This window comes from Barbus barbus (assembly GCF_936440315.1).
Source record: "Barbus barbus genome assembly, chromosome: 48".
Classification (NCBI taxonomy): domain Eukaryota; kingdom Metazoa; phylum Chordata; class Actinopteri; order Cypriniformes; family Cyprinidae; genus Barbus; species Barbus barbus.
This window is the reverse complement of record NC_136726.1, coordinates 9,726,671-9,743,934: the sequence shown is the minus strand read 5'-3', so window position 1 is coordinate 9,743,934 and position 17,264 is coordinate 9,726,671. Positions and strand designations below refer to the sequence as shown.

The 17,264-nt window shown below is 39.6% G+C and overlaps 1 protein-coding gene across 1 annotated transcript; it reads left to right on the top strand.

Annotated features, from left to right (window-relative positions):
* Positions 1-3,775: 3,775 nt before the first annotated feature.
* Positions 3,776-12,112, top strand: LOC306866440 (uncharacterized protein). Its single transcript, XM_079411658.1, has 6 exons — positions 3,776-3,897; positions 6,189-6,672; positions 7,181-7,256; positions 8,374-8,452; positions 9,910-10,045; positions 10,423-12,112. The coding sequence occupies exons 2-6, from the start codon at positions 6,229-6,231 to the stop codon at positions 10,834-10,836; spliced, it is 1,149 nt and encodes a 382-aa protein (XP_079267784.1). The 5' UTR covers positions 3,776-3,897; positions 6,189-6,228; the 3' UTR covers positions 10,837-12,112.
* Positions 12,113-17,264: the final 5,152 nt, after the last annotated feature.

Below are 17,264 nucleotides of genomic sequence, written 5' to 3'. Positions count from 1 at the left end.
GCTGTGTCATTTGTTTAGCCTGTGATGATGGTTCAGCATAGGACTAAATGTCCTCATCATATTGCACATTGTAAAGCAGCCAAGCTGAGCAGTCAGAGAAAACCCCTTCTGTAAACAGCATCCAGTTGTTTGCTCTCCATTCTTTCATGTGATGTTTTGCGCAGTGGTTTGGACACGTAAATGGGTAAGGAATGCACATATATCTGGGTTTATATACAAACTTGTGTACACAGACATGAGAGTAAAGCGCGACTGCACTGTGTACCAATGAGAGAAGTAAGATAGTGAAGATTGTACCGGCCAATAGTGTACTGTGCAGGTTATCAGTGTTGTTGTCTTCCGCCCAAAAGGGAGGATCACGGCTGCTGTTTTTAGCAGCATATGTTTGCGACACACCTTCTTCGCAACCAAAAGGGATGATGGTGAGAAATAGAGTAATTACTCCTTGCTTCTTACTCTAACCTCAAATACCTCGCTTGCACCTCCCCCTTGCAATGACAGTAAGACATAAAACAAAAAGCTACTGTCGACGTGCTTATAATAAACCCTATGAATTGCTATGAATTCACAACAAGAGCAATAATGATACCAAAGGACGATGATATTCTGTTTATTATACTGTAACTGTGCACTGCAGTTTTGTCATTAGATGGATTGTGATTGGCCTTCAAACTTCAGCATTGGTATCAGTTGGGAAAAAAAAATTCATTCTGAAACGATGTTGTTCCTCTCTGTCGGTGTCGTTAGTTATGGTGAGCGTCACTATTCTCATAGAATTGGAAAGATTATGCAATAATATAAGATAACAATAATAATAACAAGATTAGTGTCCACACCAATGGATGATAACTTTATAAAAGCATGCACTACATTTATGTCGTCTGCTGCTTTAAATGTTCAAGCTCTTTAAATTCGAGTGGATTCTGATTGGCTCTCAATGTTTTTAATCAATCATCAGCTGAAAAAAAAAGTTTAAAAAGTGAATTGTGGTGTGGACATCCTGTCAATAGTTTAGCAATGTGCAAAAATTTCTGCAAACTTCTGCAAACCAAACCTTAATTGATTACAACAATAACATTCCCTTGTGTTCTTATCATTATGGACTTTAATGTTTTCATACAATTAGAACGATTAATAAAACTTTATAGTTATAGCTGTCGTTATCGCCCTTGATGTGAATAGACCTTTATCGAGGAACAGTCACAGCAAGACTTTACAAATTGGCCTAAACATGCCATTACTGGCCACAAAAGGGCCTGTTCCAAGAGGATAGTCTGAATTTAAATCCAGACCGGTTTGTACCCAGCCGCTAATCCATCTGGGTGGTGTCTTTGGCTCAGTTCAAAACCAACAATGTTTTGTTAATGTTCTCCTGGTTGCCAAATACCGACAGGAACAGAGAGGGAGAGAGATGGAAGAAACATTCTGTTCGCATCAATTATGATTTTCAATTGTGCAAAGCTGAAAGGAGAGACAGAAGATGGGTGGGTTTTTTTCTCACATGCGCTCACGTTTTCCGGGAAGGAGGACTATGAGTCATTAGCTCCAGCCGTTGAATCTTTGTCTGGACTTCAACCAGAGATCCCACCCCCCAGAGCCCAGAGAGAAGCAGCGACTGTGAGTCCTTATTTGCTCTTCACCGTCACAGCCACCAACTTGCTCACCGCACCAAGGCAAGAGCGTGAAAATACCAGTGGACGCAGACCACCTGGCGTGTCATTTGTGCTGTTTGAAAGGACCAAAGTGTGCTGAATAATGCGTGACGGGATATAGCCACTCAACCTCACCTGCTGTGGGGCTTTTAGAGAAGGTGCAACATTCTTAACACAGCAAGTGAACTACCTTGGAATGTTTTTCCGCCCTGCCCCCCTCACCATGGAAACTCCACTGGCTGTGCAAAAACAGCGCGAGCGTAAAGGCATCACGTGTGCAACCCAACACGAAACAGAACACGGTGGCCTATCACGTTCAGTCTCATTCATTCATTCGACTTCATTCACATACGACCAGCTGTGCACATTGCAGTCTGTCAGGGACAGGTAAGGATAAGCCCCGCAACAGGGCTCCTGGGTATCCAGTGATACGGAGAGCGACAGCAGCAATGTGCACACTGAACCGATCCTTAGACACATGTGTTGTTGGCTCGTGGTACATGCATAAGCTTCCACACTGGTCTGTTTACAGTTGCGAAACAATCAATAGACCTAAAAGTGTGCTAAATATCCCAAATGTCCGGTCCGTAGGTCATTATCATCAAAAACCTTATAGACAGATATATCTATCTAGCCTATCTATATAATTTTTTAAATAATTTCTTATATATATATATATATATATTTATTTTTTTTTTTTTTTTTTTTTTTTTTTTTTTTATATATATATATATATATATATTAAAAAAATGTTTTTGCATTGTGACAACTATGGTATACCTTCATCCCCAAATTCTCAGTGTAATTATAATTTCCAGAATTCAAATAATGCGTATAAATAAATGAAAAAATAAGTATATATAATAATTAATAGATATAACATCTACAAAAACATATGTGTGTGTGTGTGTGTATACATTTCTGTTTTTACTGTTTTAACTGTAACTAGTGTGTGAATTATCAGAGGCTTCAACTATTTTAAACAAATTACATGTCATATTAATCATTTTTAATGTCTCTTAAATTATTACACGTAAATTCAAAACACAATTATATATGCACAATTAAACCAGGAAGTGTAATTCACCGTGGGTTCCTTTGAGATTTTCCTATGGGGTTTTATAATGGGGTTTTTCAATTTATGAATAAAATAACATAACTTGACGATACGTTTTGTTCTACAATGTAAACTGCACACACAGTCACAGCCCAAACGTTACTTATTACGTTTTCAAAAATTAACATAACATACTGTATGTATTTTTTTGGAATGGATGCGTGTAATTTACATCGTACAACAAAATGTAAAAGTATCGTCAAGTTATGTATACCACAGGCTTTATTTCACTCATAAATTGTAAAACCCCATAGGAAAATCTAGAAGGAACCCACGGTACTTTGTCGCCAGTTTTAGTGAAATTTAGCGCAGTTCGCTAAACACTGATATTCTAGAAGATTACACTAATGTACTCCAGACATGTAAATGTAAAAAAGTGATACTTTTCCAACCTACCTCATGAAACGGATCCTAATGGAAAGAGCACCAGCAGCATAGGCCTGTGGCATGTGGCTAATATTATTTCTGCTAGCGTCTATTTGCAGACAAGTACAAAATATGCCCTCTAACCTGTATGAAAACGTTATTAAAGCAATTATACAAGTATATGAACTTTTACTTCCTTTGGAGCGTCGGGTCGCCCCTTTAATTAGGGGGGGTCAGATCCTCCCAAACTCCCCTATTATTAACACCAGGCAACATCTAATCAAACATCTTACATTTTAAAATCGACCTAACCCTAACATACAAGAGGGAGGTGCATCTGTGGCATCATCCCATCCGAGCTAATGAGGTACAAAAAAAGTTACAGTGAACAACAGCAAAAAAAGAAAGCTCTCGTAGTTGACTCTGTCCGCCTGTTGGAATGAACCCGATCCGCGTGTCCACGTGTTTTGTCAATTTACATATTATTTTAATATGTAAGCTCGTCTCTCCTATCAGCCGAAGCTTGCTTCCAAAGCAAACTCTATTTGTCAGATTCGGGTCTGGACGCACAAATCGGAAAGCCCTGCGTCGTTGTACCCGCCCTCTCAGACACGTTGCGTTGGGAGAAGTAACACGGGGCCACACAACTGCAGATCTACATCCTTGAAACCACGTACACCTCTCAACAGAGGCTCGAGCGGTGTCTTTGGATATACTGCTAAAACAAAGGACAGTGCGACCATTCGTCCCATCCGGCTTGAGGTAGGACCCGCGTTTTAAATAGCAGCGCTCGCTTCTGAATTTGTGGAGTAAAAATGACAGGCAAAGGAAAACCACTGCGTTTATATAAAGCTTAATGTATGTATAAGAGAGTTTATTTTAAGGTAATATAAATATCACTTGTAATACTCGTTAATGCATTTATAGGGTTAAATGTAGCTTATATGATAGCACGATTTGGTCTATATATATATATTTTTTTATTTTTTTGCTTTGTTCGTATCCGTTTCATGCGACTATCGTTTTAATATATATGTTGCGTTATGTTTTAAAAAGCAAAAAATTGCGGTGGTCTTGTCTTGGTTGGCTGTATTAAAGTGTTAGTCATCATGAGGGCCCCACCCTCAGTTATCAGACAGGTACATTAATTCAATTATTTAAAAAGCTGGTCATTTGGAAACCTGGTCTTTGTTACTGTTATAAAGCCAATGAGTCGCGTGCCTGAGGTAGAGCTATTACATGATGTGGCTTTATTGGCAGAACTCTGGCTCAGCAGTCTATTTGTTTGCAATGATACCGAGCAGCTGATGGACGGATTAAATGCCCAAGTGAAGTGAATGTGCTTAGGCAATCTGAAAATCTTTTGACACTGTTGATGTATATAGTGCACTACATACACAGTTTATGTAGTGCATTGTACATTTAGGCTAAGTTTAATGCAACTACTGTATACAAAACATCTCTTTGTGCTGTGTGCATTGTTAATGAAGGAACTGATAAAGTTTTAAGGACATAATAAATTGAGTTATGGTCATGCAAAACTTGTGTAGTGTGCATTTAAATGTTTTTGTAATAACTGAAAGTAAACGCTATACTGTAAAAAGACCATATTGCTGATGTAACCAGGATGATTCAGTATTCGTATCAAATAAAAACCTATTTATAATAATAATAATTTAGATGTTACATCGAATCACGTTTTAGGTCACCTGACAGTAAAGTGTGTGGGCAGTTTCCGTTTTTAGTTAATTATTAATTTAGTCATAAATATGTAATTTTATGAACATGCATCATGTACACGTCCTGTTAATTCATGAGAAGCCCTCGACCTTAAAAAGTGGTCAAAGAGTGGTCAGCACCCATAGAGAAAGCAAAAAGCATTTGCTTCTGTATAATGTGTGCCTTTAGCAAAGATTCATGGCTTTGCCTCATTAAACATGAGGTTGTAAACACTCCTTTTATGTGTATTCCTCAAGGCCTGTCTATTATTAATTACCAAGAACTGATGGAATTGATAATACAAACTGCAAAAAAAAAAAAAAAAAAAAACTGGTAATGCTCAAGGCCGCAGATCTGGTCCCAGCTGTGGACTATTTTCAAATCGCCCCCTTTAAAAGCAAGCCCACAAAATGTTTAATTTTACACGTAACCAGCAAACACTACATGCATTTAGGCACAAACTAGTAATGCATGAATCTTAGTAATATATTAATTAAAGGCCACAGAAGGAATGGGGCTATAAAAACGGTTTATTTCTAGGTCCTTTGTTCAGTGTCAAATGGTGGTCACCATGGCTGCGGCGTTCAGGTCTCATTGAATAAACAAACCGGGCTTTGAATGTGTGCTTTTTTTGTCACCTGCTCCATCATAGCCTTCTAGTTCTGTAAGGCTACACTACATTTTCAAGTGTTTTTCAATTAGGTGCAATCAGAACAAACAAATGCATGCGCTGCACAGGGCACACGTGTTCCAAACAGACTGCAGAACAAAATCTTATTTCAAACATCTCAGTTTTGAATAAATAAAGACTCCCACTGTTGCAACCATATTATGCATGAACAAGGCCAATTTTTATAAAAACATGTATACGTGTAAACAAATATTACTCTATTTAGGTCTTGTTTTGGTACTGTTAGTGTACAGAAGAATTGGTGTTGTTATTAACAACATAAGAATTAACCATAAAAGTTCTCATCACTGTGAAACAGCAGTAAGTCTTTTTTTTTGTTTTTTATGGCCGCTGTTTGTTTTTAGTGTCTGTGTGAGACTCGGGTGGTGTCTGGACAACACACTGGTCTGAGCCTACGTGAATTCAGGGTTTGATAGAAGATCCGTGCTAACGTTGCCATTTTGGTCCACTGGTATCTGCAAGACTTTAAATCTCGCAAATAGGTCCAAAAAAGACAGTTTTTGCTTTTTTATTCATGCCAAACCAATACAGTGAAAGACAGGACATTTTTTCTCCATTAGGCAATTTCACGCCAGCTCATGTTATACTGTATGATGGTGTTTATGGAAATTGGAGATTAAAGTACTCCCTTTTTCTCCCACAGGTCAGTGATGGTCCGTGCTGGTTAGACCCTGCTTCCTAAGATGTCAGCTTCAGATTCGGACTATTCCATTGACTGGCTGGCTAGTGACGATGAGGACAATGATAGTGAGTTAGAACCAGACTGTACCAAAGCGCAGGGACAAACCACCTTGCCAAAATCCCCCTCCTCGGGGGTCATCCAGGGGACCCAGACTTGCCAGTCGCTCTCAAAGAGGAATGGAGATAAAGGGGAGGTAATGGACAAAGAGAACATGAGCTCTCGGGGAAGTTCTCCTTCCAGCTGCGATAGTTCCGACTACAGCGAAGACGGTGGCCATTGTCACCTGGAACAAGAGGCTCGGACCAATTACAGCCGGTGCCCCGAGAGCCCTGTAGGCAAAAAGAGGCAGGTGCTGAAAAGAACATGCAGCTCCATGGTCGTGGAGCAAAGGGAGAGGCAGCTCACACCTGAACAAATGGAGAAAGACAGGCTGTTCGCTTGCAAGGTGAGACGTGCCACTTTTTGACTCGTTGGCATGCCAGGGAAGGGACCTGGTGTTCTTAAAAGCAGCCTTATCTCCTACATGATCTATCTCCACCCAAGCAGAATAAATGTAAAAAAAAATAAAAAATACTCGAAGCAGAACCACTTCCAGGAAGACCCCTCCTCCGTGTGTTCCTACTAGGTGAAATGTGAATGAGTAACACAAGGCCACTGAACGAAGAAACTTGATGTTTTCCTCTACCTTGTAGAATTGCAATAACTCATTCTATTACATTTGCACAAGTGTGTGAGAGAGTAGCTGTGTCGTTGTTCTTCTGGAAATGATGAGCCGTACAAAGGAATGTCCTAAGCTTTTTTTTTTTTGATGTTTATAGTAATTGACAAAGTGTACCGTCAACATCCCGAAATGAAAACACCAAAACTCTGGAAATGGTCGAGAAATGCTAAATGTGAAAAGCTAAACATTAAATAACTGAAGGAAATACTGAATGATGCTCTTTGTTTTGCAGTGCTTGGAGCTGCAGTGTTACATTCACCCACTGTCCTCGATCCTTAATGGCCTCCGCTCAGGCAGATACCGAGAACGTGAGTAATCCTTCATTCATTTGTATTAGTCTTCTGCATATCCAAAACCTTGCCTAGTTAGCTCAGTATACAAGGAGAACAGCCAAACTAGAGGCACAGCAGGCCATGGTACGAGAAGTGTGTCATGAGATTTGGGACTGAGATGCGTCATGAATATACATGAAATGATGCTCTCATATCAACCACAGTAATTTCCTGGTGGAACATGCTAACTCGCTTAGTCATAATAAAACGTGCATGGTTGAAAAAGGCAGTGCAAACCGCACGCCTCCAAAAATACACAAGGACCTCGACTGAAATACCAAAGGCACTAGAGATAATCTCAAGGGTTTGTATTGGCTGACGCCTTTGTTTCCCTGACTAGTGGGATAAAATATTCTAACATTTGACTCTGTGTTGTATGTGGCTATTTTAACTGTCAATAAAAATACTGTAAAATCTGCAGCGTCACACTGTGTCCTAACCAGGTGACAAGTGTAATTAAAAGCTGACCGTTTTTGTCCTAACTAGCCAAATGACACTAGTTTTGTAGGTCACTTCATTTCCCATTTTACACTGCATTAAAATCACACTCCTCATGCATATTAAACATCAAACCTAGCCAGGGAGATACTAATTGTAAAAGTTAAGAAACATCTCAGTTCCCTCAAGTCAGATGTAAAACCATGAAAGCGATGCCATTTAAAAAAGCATGGTATTACTGTTCTTAGTGTTACGTGTTCAAACAGAACCACCCACACGATATTCTGGTTGACTGACTGTTACATTGCACAGCGTTTTCACTTTCAGTGCAGACAGAAAAATAACTTGTTCCTGAAATCTTGATGCTTAGTCACTGTTGAGACACAAATTACTGTAAAACGCCAACAGATGGAATTAGCAATATTGGGTACTTAAAAGTTATATTGGCTAGAACCCCACATGTTCTAGAAAACAGGTTGTGCACAAGGCGGACCTGCTTATAGGGGCTCTGTCTGGGCCACAGAGACCACAAGTCTGTCCTCCCACATGCTTCACAAGAACCCATCTGCCTTGCAGACGTAGCGTGACCTGTCAGAGACAATAAGCTGCCATTGCTTGTAAAAAAAGAGTTTAAGCTGTATGTTCTTCTTTTCAGGCCTAAGCACTTTTCAAGAGAGTGTGGCCATGGACCGCATCCAGAGGATAATGGGGGTCCTGCAGAATCCCTGCATGGGGTGAGTTTCCTGCTGTTACTCTTCACCTCACTCATAGGCAGCTTGAGGGTGGGCTTTAGTCAGCATAGCACTCCATCACGGATCGATTGGATGATGTTGTGTCCATTTACTTAATCTAACTTAATCCACCTTCACCTTCTTGTGAGGGAATCTTGTTTCAGTGCTTTGTGTTTACGCACATTAGTGGCAAGGTTGAATTCTCCCACATCACTTGCGAATGAGTTTTACGCCCTCGGTTCTGGCTCAGAAGCTATAAGTGAACGAGTCAAGGAAATGTGAAAACACATGGCCTCACAGCATGATGCAGCAAGGGGGGCCGCAGGGCCAGTGCGGACCTGCCACCACAAATCTAAAAGTGTCTGGACAAGAATAGAACTCAAACGCAGGTCATTAAAAATGTCCCAGCTCCCTTGTGGGAGTAGCCTGTCATCCGATTGATTAGCCTTCCTCTGGCTAGACAGTGCAAAGACTATGATGTCATCTTTGGGAGGAGTCAGTGTTCTCTTGCATCAAATGACCTCATAATGGATTGGGTTGGGCTTGGCTTAGGTGCGTCGTTTACTTTTCGTCTTAACTGCATCTGGCATGTAGCCCAGGTCTGCTCTCATTGTATTGCTTTGTGCTGCTTCACGAAGTCCAATATTCACGTGTGAGTGCAGAGTCTAGAACATCTAGTCCGTTGGTGTACTTTGGGCCGCATCCAACAGTGTTGCAACCTGCACGGCATGAAAACACGCCTGTCAGAAAATACTCATGAAATGAGCCACTGATAACATAGATGATGGGGTTTTGGGTGGGGTCTTAATGCAGGCCATCTGATCGAGGCGGTGAGCCAAGTGTACACGTGCACTGCAGCAGGGGCGTTGGTGCCTCCCCACCACTTGACCCCCGCCATCATTCCATTGTGCCAGCTGGCAAAGCCCCCAACGCAAAGACACATCAGAAGAGGGAATATAAAAGTAACTTTTATGGCAGCAGCCGTTTAAATGTAAAATACTGAGAATGGGGCCATAGCAGATTCTTTCGTCATGTGACTTGCACTAATCCCCATTAACCATCTGTCGGGGGCTGGTGTGAGTCAATGGGCACCATGTGCGTGTGTCTGCATCACTGCTCCTTAGCGTAACTATTTATTTTCCCCGTGACGTGGATGCCAGTGCCCTGCTGCAGGCTTATGTCTATATTTAGAGGCGAGGGGAACGGTTGCTCTCATGCCACGTGTGTACAAACATGTGTGAATCAACACAGGAGCTGTTCTCCTTTTGAGAAACACGTGTGTGTCGCTGTGTACTTGATGCTGCGTACTTGTGGTTAAATGCTCTTTTAACTCACCAGACACCAAACAAGGTGTTACAGAACAGTAGACTTTCACTTTCAGTCACGTCAAGTCTCTAAACTGTTTTTTAGTACATCGGTGGGTTACCAGACTTAAAAATTGTCTTTCCTGTGCCATGCAGAGAGAGATATGTCAACATCATCCTGAAAATGGAGGAAATGTTGAAGAACTGGTTCCCTCACATAAAACCTCAACGAAGCGACCAAGCCAACACTGCAGCGCTGATGGAGGAGACGACCCTGTCTAAGAAACCCAAGGTAAGGCACTTGGAAGAGCTGTCACGAACATGTGTAAGTTAAGACGACAGGCTAATAGAAAAGGAGATACTGAAATGCCCATTATACTTTAATCACTGGACCAGAGAGGAACAGGACAGACAAGAAGGGATTAAGATCTATTTTTACAGTTGGACAGGTATAAAATGCACATCTCATGTTCGCTAAGAACAATGGCGGAACAGAACAGGTAATTTTGGAAAGCTTTCACAGGACAGATAAAAGTAATTCTTAGGTTGAGGACTTGGGGCAATCTAAATCAGTCTCTTTTAAACTTCGTCTTAAATTCATAGAAAACCGATTGCAAATATTTGCATTGAAATCTTAAGTAATTCTCTCTCTTTCAATACAATTTACAGTTGTCTCCAGCTACATCTCCCCTGCTCACTGGCATTGCAAACCCTGCCACCACAAGTGCCCTTTCCATGGGTAACAAGGCAATGAGAGTCAGCGACCTCACTCCCCCAGGGCCCTACTCTGCAACCAACCTAAAATGGCTCCACACATCACCCATCTGCTCCCCGACGGCCGAACAGGCTCAAGGGACAGTTCGGAACTTTCTAACATCCCACTGGGACAGGGACGCGACCCAGGACAACTCCGTGTCCTCCAGCACGGACCGTCTATGTAAGACAGAGTCTGCTCCCAGTCGACCACCTCCGGCCAAGATTAACGCGCCATGCCTTGAGAGACTTCTTAAATCCACAGAGAGTATCATCACCCAGAAAGCCCCAGTGGGCTTGGGTGGCATGGCAGCCGATGGATGGTCCTAGTCCTTCGAAAAGGCTCTGGGAGATCAGAGCCTAGCTAGAGCGTGACTGCCCCCAGCTGGTCTGGAGTCACCCGACTCCAGCACAATCCCTGCCTCCATTCTAGCCTTGCGGAGAGGCACAGAACGCAGCAGAGGGAGTTCAGCTCAGCCCAGAAAAACAGCAACACGTTCAGCTACGAACTGAAAAGTGTCGGAGTGTGACCTTTGTTGCGTGTCTGATGTGTATGTCTGCATCTATTCCCTTTCTGTTGGACTGCAGAGTGAGTTGTAGCCGTGTGTGTGTGCGCGCGTGTGTGAGTGGGGAGGGTTTAGGAAGGTTTTGTGATCTTGGCTCACCTTCGTACTTTACCTTTTGAGATGGTTTCCTCTTAAAACAAAGAAAGAGGAAAAATCTCCTGTGGCGGCAGCATATTGGTATCTGTGAAAAAGCTAATCTCTAGACAAAACAAAGCAGCCTTTTTTTCCAGATAGGGAAGGGAAAAGAGGGAGGAATTTATTCTGGGAACACTTCAGATATTCCAGTGTGCTAGTGAAATCTATAGTAGGTGTGGTTGAATGTGGATTTATTGCTTTAGTTTGCTCTTTGAATCCACTCAATAGAGTTGATTTGATGTGACTGTTACTTCATAGGTTTAAACTCCTAGCTACGTTTTTTTGGTACAACGGTTCTACCTCAATCTGACACCGCGTCTCCAGTAGTGTACGGATACAATAAGTACGTACACGCAAGTAGACTCGCGAGAAAACTTCATAAAGCGCATCAACACAGTGAGCAAAACACGCCGAACTAACGCGGGGGTCTCACTTCACAAGAGAAAGCTCTGGAGGCTTGACTGGTGCCATTGTAAAGAATGTGAACTGCAAAATTTCGGGTTTTTTTTTTTCTCTCTCGCCTCCCAGTTCAAGGGCATATTGTGCCTGTCAATTCGATGTCAAACTGTGCCTCTTCACTGGTTTTGAAGGGAGAGCATGAACTATCCAGAATACCTGACGCCTCTGAAGGATGTACAAAAAAAAATCAGGAACCTTCAAAACTCCTGCCATTTCATTTTCTGCTATCAACAAGTAAATTATTTGAAACTCTTGCCAACTACTTCCTGTGGTCATGTGACACAATGACATTTCGGATTGCCACAGAGCTGGACAATATCGAAGAGGGAAAAGGTATTAACTGTGTACATATTTGGAAAAGTTGTTAATTTACCCTTGCAAAGTGGCCTTTATAGTGTAATATTTTATACTTTCAGAAATAAATGTGGTTATATTTGTTTGCTGTATTCCATTTGTCTGAAAGAATTTTGTTTCAACTGATCACATACATAATAGTCGGCTGTTAAGGGGTTTTTAATTGGACAATACTAATATCTGGACAGCAGGGTAGCTGAAATAATGCATAATGTAGAATATTTAAAATATGTGGGTTTTAGATTAATAGATTTATTTATTTTTTAATACTGTATATTCCATCATTGGCATAAACTGCAATGCAAATCTGACATTTCTCAAGGATTAATAATGTTACACCACATCTAATTTGGCAGCCCTTGTGTGCACTGTTTTCAGTATGGCTTTGATATTGCACCAGCAGACAGTTGATCACAGACCGTTTTGTTTGCTACACTCATTGACATTCTGATATGAAGACGTCTATTTAAATATCAAAGCCGCCAAAGCCTTCAAGTCACTCTAAAAACAACCCTCCCAAACAAGGCTAACCTATGAAGCAGATCTGAAATATAGGTTTTGCTAAATCACAACTTGACCTTAAAAACTGAATCTATTATCTGTCATAGAATATTAAATAAAAAAAGATTGGTCTCGGGTGATTAACCAGTCTGTCGTTTCTGGGAAGGAGGTTGAACGGAGAAATGCAGAATAAAACCCACATCCTCTGGAGAATAGAAAAGCAAATGTTTTTCTGGACAGTGAGTTATTCAGATGTACTCTTCCTTGATCCCCCTTCTTTCCATTTCCCTGCTGTGCAGAAAATCAAAGTCGGACACTTATACAATCAACCAGGCGCAATGGCACTCTCATTTCTCATTATAGGTATACTGAGAAGAGGGTTCATTTTGGTATCCAGTCCACTGAACATTTGTACAGAGAAGTGCAAATGTTCTGTGAGCAGATTAACAAATTACACTTCTCTTTTACTAAGAAGACTGAGTGGAAGTTACCCAAATAGCAATGACCCTAACCATTTTGACTGCAAAGACGTGATTCATGTGCCAGAAGGTCATGCAGTGGTAAACTCCAAAATTAGTTGCAAGATTTGAGGTATTAATAATGTTAGAATAACAGTGCTACTGGTAGGTAGAGTCTTATTATCTGGTCTGCAATATTATATGAGGATGACAGAACCTTGGGGGATACATCCGTACAACCACAAGAAGTCACTTCCTCTTGGCAAGAACTATAACTGTGGCCTACTTTGTGCAAGCCAACTATTTTTGCCAACCTTACTATTACTTAGTACTATTTATTATGAACACTATTACTACTACTATTACTTATCATAAAAACTAAACAAGTGTGTTGCTTGTTCTTCAGAGACTTTCCAGGAAGTCAAATGTAAGTATAAACATGAGTAGTATGACAGTGATAGTGACATCAATATTATATATTTATATAATGGACAATATTTAATAGGGTATGGTAATTTCCACCTGTTTTTACATTTAATGATCTAGAGTAGTTAATCCAGTAGTGTTTAATAACACTAATAGTTTAATAACATTGTTAATCTTTAGAAGATCTTAAAATGAATATGAGTGGGGTGTAGTGACACTTACATTTTTGTTTAAATATATTTTGATTTTTTGATTTTATTATAAAATTGTAATGTTATGTGATATTTACCAAAATAAATAATGGCTTATCAGTATGAACCAGAATTCCTCCCTACTAGGTATTTTTAAGGGAGTAGCTAATTCTGAGTCACTATGTCCAAGTAAGAGAAGAAAAAAGATTTACCTTTGTGTTTTTTTTTTTTATATATAAATGCATGTAAAATACCCTAAATCTATTGGTACAATGTTTTTTTTAGCATGGGGTGCGGGCACACACGATGATTTTAAGGCCGATTTTAAGCTCAATTTGCACCACCGAATGATCGGGGTGGCGTGGACCGATTCAAGGCTTGTCGCAAATGATTTTTTTTTTCACTGTACAACAGACCGCCTGCCAGGATAGCCAGCTGACAACATTGATTGTCCTCCATGTGTTTTTCTTCTATAGTCACATTTGTCTCATGTCTCTGAAATCATTATACAATCAACAAGTGTGTGGTCTCATGGTCTGGTCTAATCATCTAGTGTGTTCAATTAGAGGATTATAAGGCTAAAAATTGGTTTAAACTATCTTCTTGTCTGTGGTCATCCATGGTTTTAAATTCGGTTAAGATTTGGAAATCGTCTAGTGTGTCCCAGGCCTTTGTTGTATCACTGAAGGCACCTCAGTGTGAAAGTGCATGACTCTTTTGAGAATAAATACTGGCTCGCAAGCTTATGGGGTGTTTTGTGCATGCTGAGTGTGGAAAGACTATGTTCCAGGGTAAAATTAATTTCAAGGATTTTAATGAAACCTGAAATTAATTAAACTGGCACACTTTCCCTGTTCTTGAGGATTTACCATTTGTACTCCGAGGAGATTTTGGTGGACTGGTATCAAATGCTAACTGACTAAGCTGAAGGTCTTGACAATTAAAATGGATCAAAACTGTAAAAGGCCACTACTGTTTGACTGTTAGGCTCAGTGGTATCACACAGTGGTCACAAGATGTCGAGCCCAGATTAACAGTGGGAGGTGGGGAGGTCTGGTCCAGCCCAGATGGATTCAGTTTCTGTCATGTGAGGGATGTGGTCTCGTTCTCTTTTGCTATTTCCATAAACATTTAGTTCAAACTAAGTAAAAAGGGGGAAGTTCATTTAAATAGAAGGAAGAACAACATGCTCAAGTTCAGAGGTTTGCATAAACCGAGCATTGTAAGTCAAATATTGATGCCAGTTGGCAAAAAGAAAAACGCACTAAATTCAGATGACAGAATTTGCAGGAGGAAGGTCAGTTGTAATTGCTCATTTGATATTCACGTCATCACAGGAACACCAATAAATTAGATGGAACTTCAGTAAAGGTCACTGCACCTCTGAAGTCCGAAATATAGTAAGATACAAGATACACATTCTTTAAGCACCAGAGGAAACATGAGGCAAAACGAGGCAAGTTCACTTGTCTTTAGTGCCTTGTTTTTTGTGAAAAGTCTTAGAATAGATTCCCTCTGCTATTTAACAACAGGGTGGCTCATTGGCTTTGGCCACTCATCCATTTAAGTAACTACAGTTACATTTGTATTTCATCAGGGGAGACGGGAAAAGCTCTGCTCATTCATAAGAATATGTGAAAGTCATCATTTAACATCGGTTGGAGCCAAAAGTAACATTAAAATTGATCCTCTGACTTCAGAAAGACCACAGGACCTAAAGTCAAGACTCTATTGGGTTTTATGCCAGAGAAGGATAAGCACTAAGCTGGTATATCAATCCACATCAAAGAAAAAGAAGCAGTATGATGGTTTATACCATGTGTAAACTGCTCAAGATTTACTGCTATTGTGTTTATTCCATGGTAGATGCATTTCTGCGGCTAGTGGGCAGGACTGTGGGCACTCACTGTTTTCACATGTTTTTTTACATTGAATTTGCAGCAAAATCGTGATATATACCATTCCCATGGTATGAAATTTATCATATCACTGTGATGGATAGATTTCAGTCATCTTTCTTGCCCACTGTTAATGATAACTGACAGTAAAAGTGACCCCGTAATTGACATCAATAAAAAAACAAAAAACTCTATTATAGTAAAACATGGTTTGAATGTCATTTTATAAAAAAAAAAAAAAGAAAAAAAAAGAAAAGTTAACCAATTTGTCCTTTCTGAACGTCAGCCATTCGTTGTGTAATAACGCCTATTTGTTCTCATATCTGTGGGGCGAGAAGCATCATGCCCACGCACTTAGAAAATTGCTCATTAACTTGTTAAGTAATTCAACAGGTAATTCATCCCTCCCACAGAGATAATGATCTAATTTGTCACAGAGGGGCTCTAAATAACTTGAAACATCAGATACAAAAATAACCATCACCATTGTAATGATCAAACCTTGCCATCAGAATATTATAACTGCTCCCTATTTCTTTCATATGATTCTGCTACCGTTACCTGCACAGTAGTACCTGATGTTCTTATTGTTAATACGATGGGATTTTTCATATTGATTTTTCACAGGTGTTTTACCTGTATTTAAAATTATGCATTGCACTGTGTTATGGTGGTGTATTGTAGGGTTTAAGGAAATGTCCATAAATGTAAAGGTCAGTGTCTTGGCAGAAAATTACCTTTAACGTTTTTCTACTTCCGTTTTTTTTTCTTTTTTTTTCTTACAGTGAAGTTTTGTTAAAGTACATACATGTATAAAAGTACTTTAATAGCTTTTATTAATTATCTTTTTTAATTAAATTATTTAATATAAACATTTAAATAACACAATTTTAATTGTAATAATGTTTACATTTTCTGAAGAAATGTGAGTCATGCTCGCCTGACTCATCTTTTCATAAATTCATATGTATGAGCCAAAATAATTGGAAGCATGACTAATAATACAGTCATTTTTCAATGTGGTATTTTAATTATAGTTTGTAGAAATGGGTTGTATAAATGCATTACGCTAACAGACTAAATAGCTACAGAAGTTGTGTTGATTTTTATTACCTATAATTTTAGCTAATAAGCAATTTAGGAATAAATTTGTCAAATTCATTATAGGTCAATATTATCATAAATGTAGAAGTGTTAGTTGCATCTGTTCTCATATGTAATTGGTCAAACAAACAATTAGCTCCGCCCCAAACTCACACTGTAGATTGCTGGCATGTTGCTGGGTTGGGATGACTGGGATATCTAACCAATAGGAGCAATATTTAGGGCCACAGATTCATAGTTTTTACATTTGGGGGAGAAATCAACCTCCTAATGGCATATAACAGACATCTCTGCATATTGAACTGGGATTCTATAAAATAGCGACCTTTTTAAAGATGTTTTTTTCAAAGAGAATGAAAATATTGGCACAAGAGTTCATCCATGAGACTTCAAAAGGGGACATTTTCTATTTGCAGGAAGGTCTATCAAATACAGCCTCATTGTAAATGGCTCAAATCCTCCTTTGAAAGTCTATTGATAATAATTTCTGACTTCACATGATTAATTTTTATTATACAAGATTTGTATCTTTCCAATTAAATAGAGAATTCGAGTAGATAATATATTAAGATTTTTTTTACGACTTGGACTTTCAAGATGAAGATTTTTAATTATCTAGTCAAGGTTCTTTTTATGCACGAGTTTAATGTATTCAAAGTACTGAAT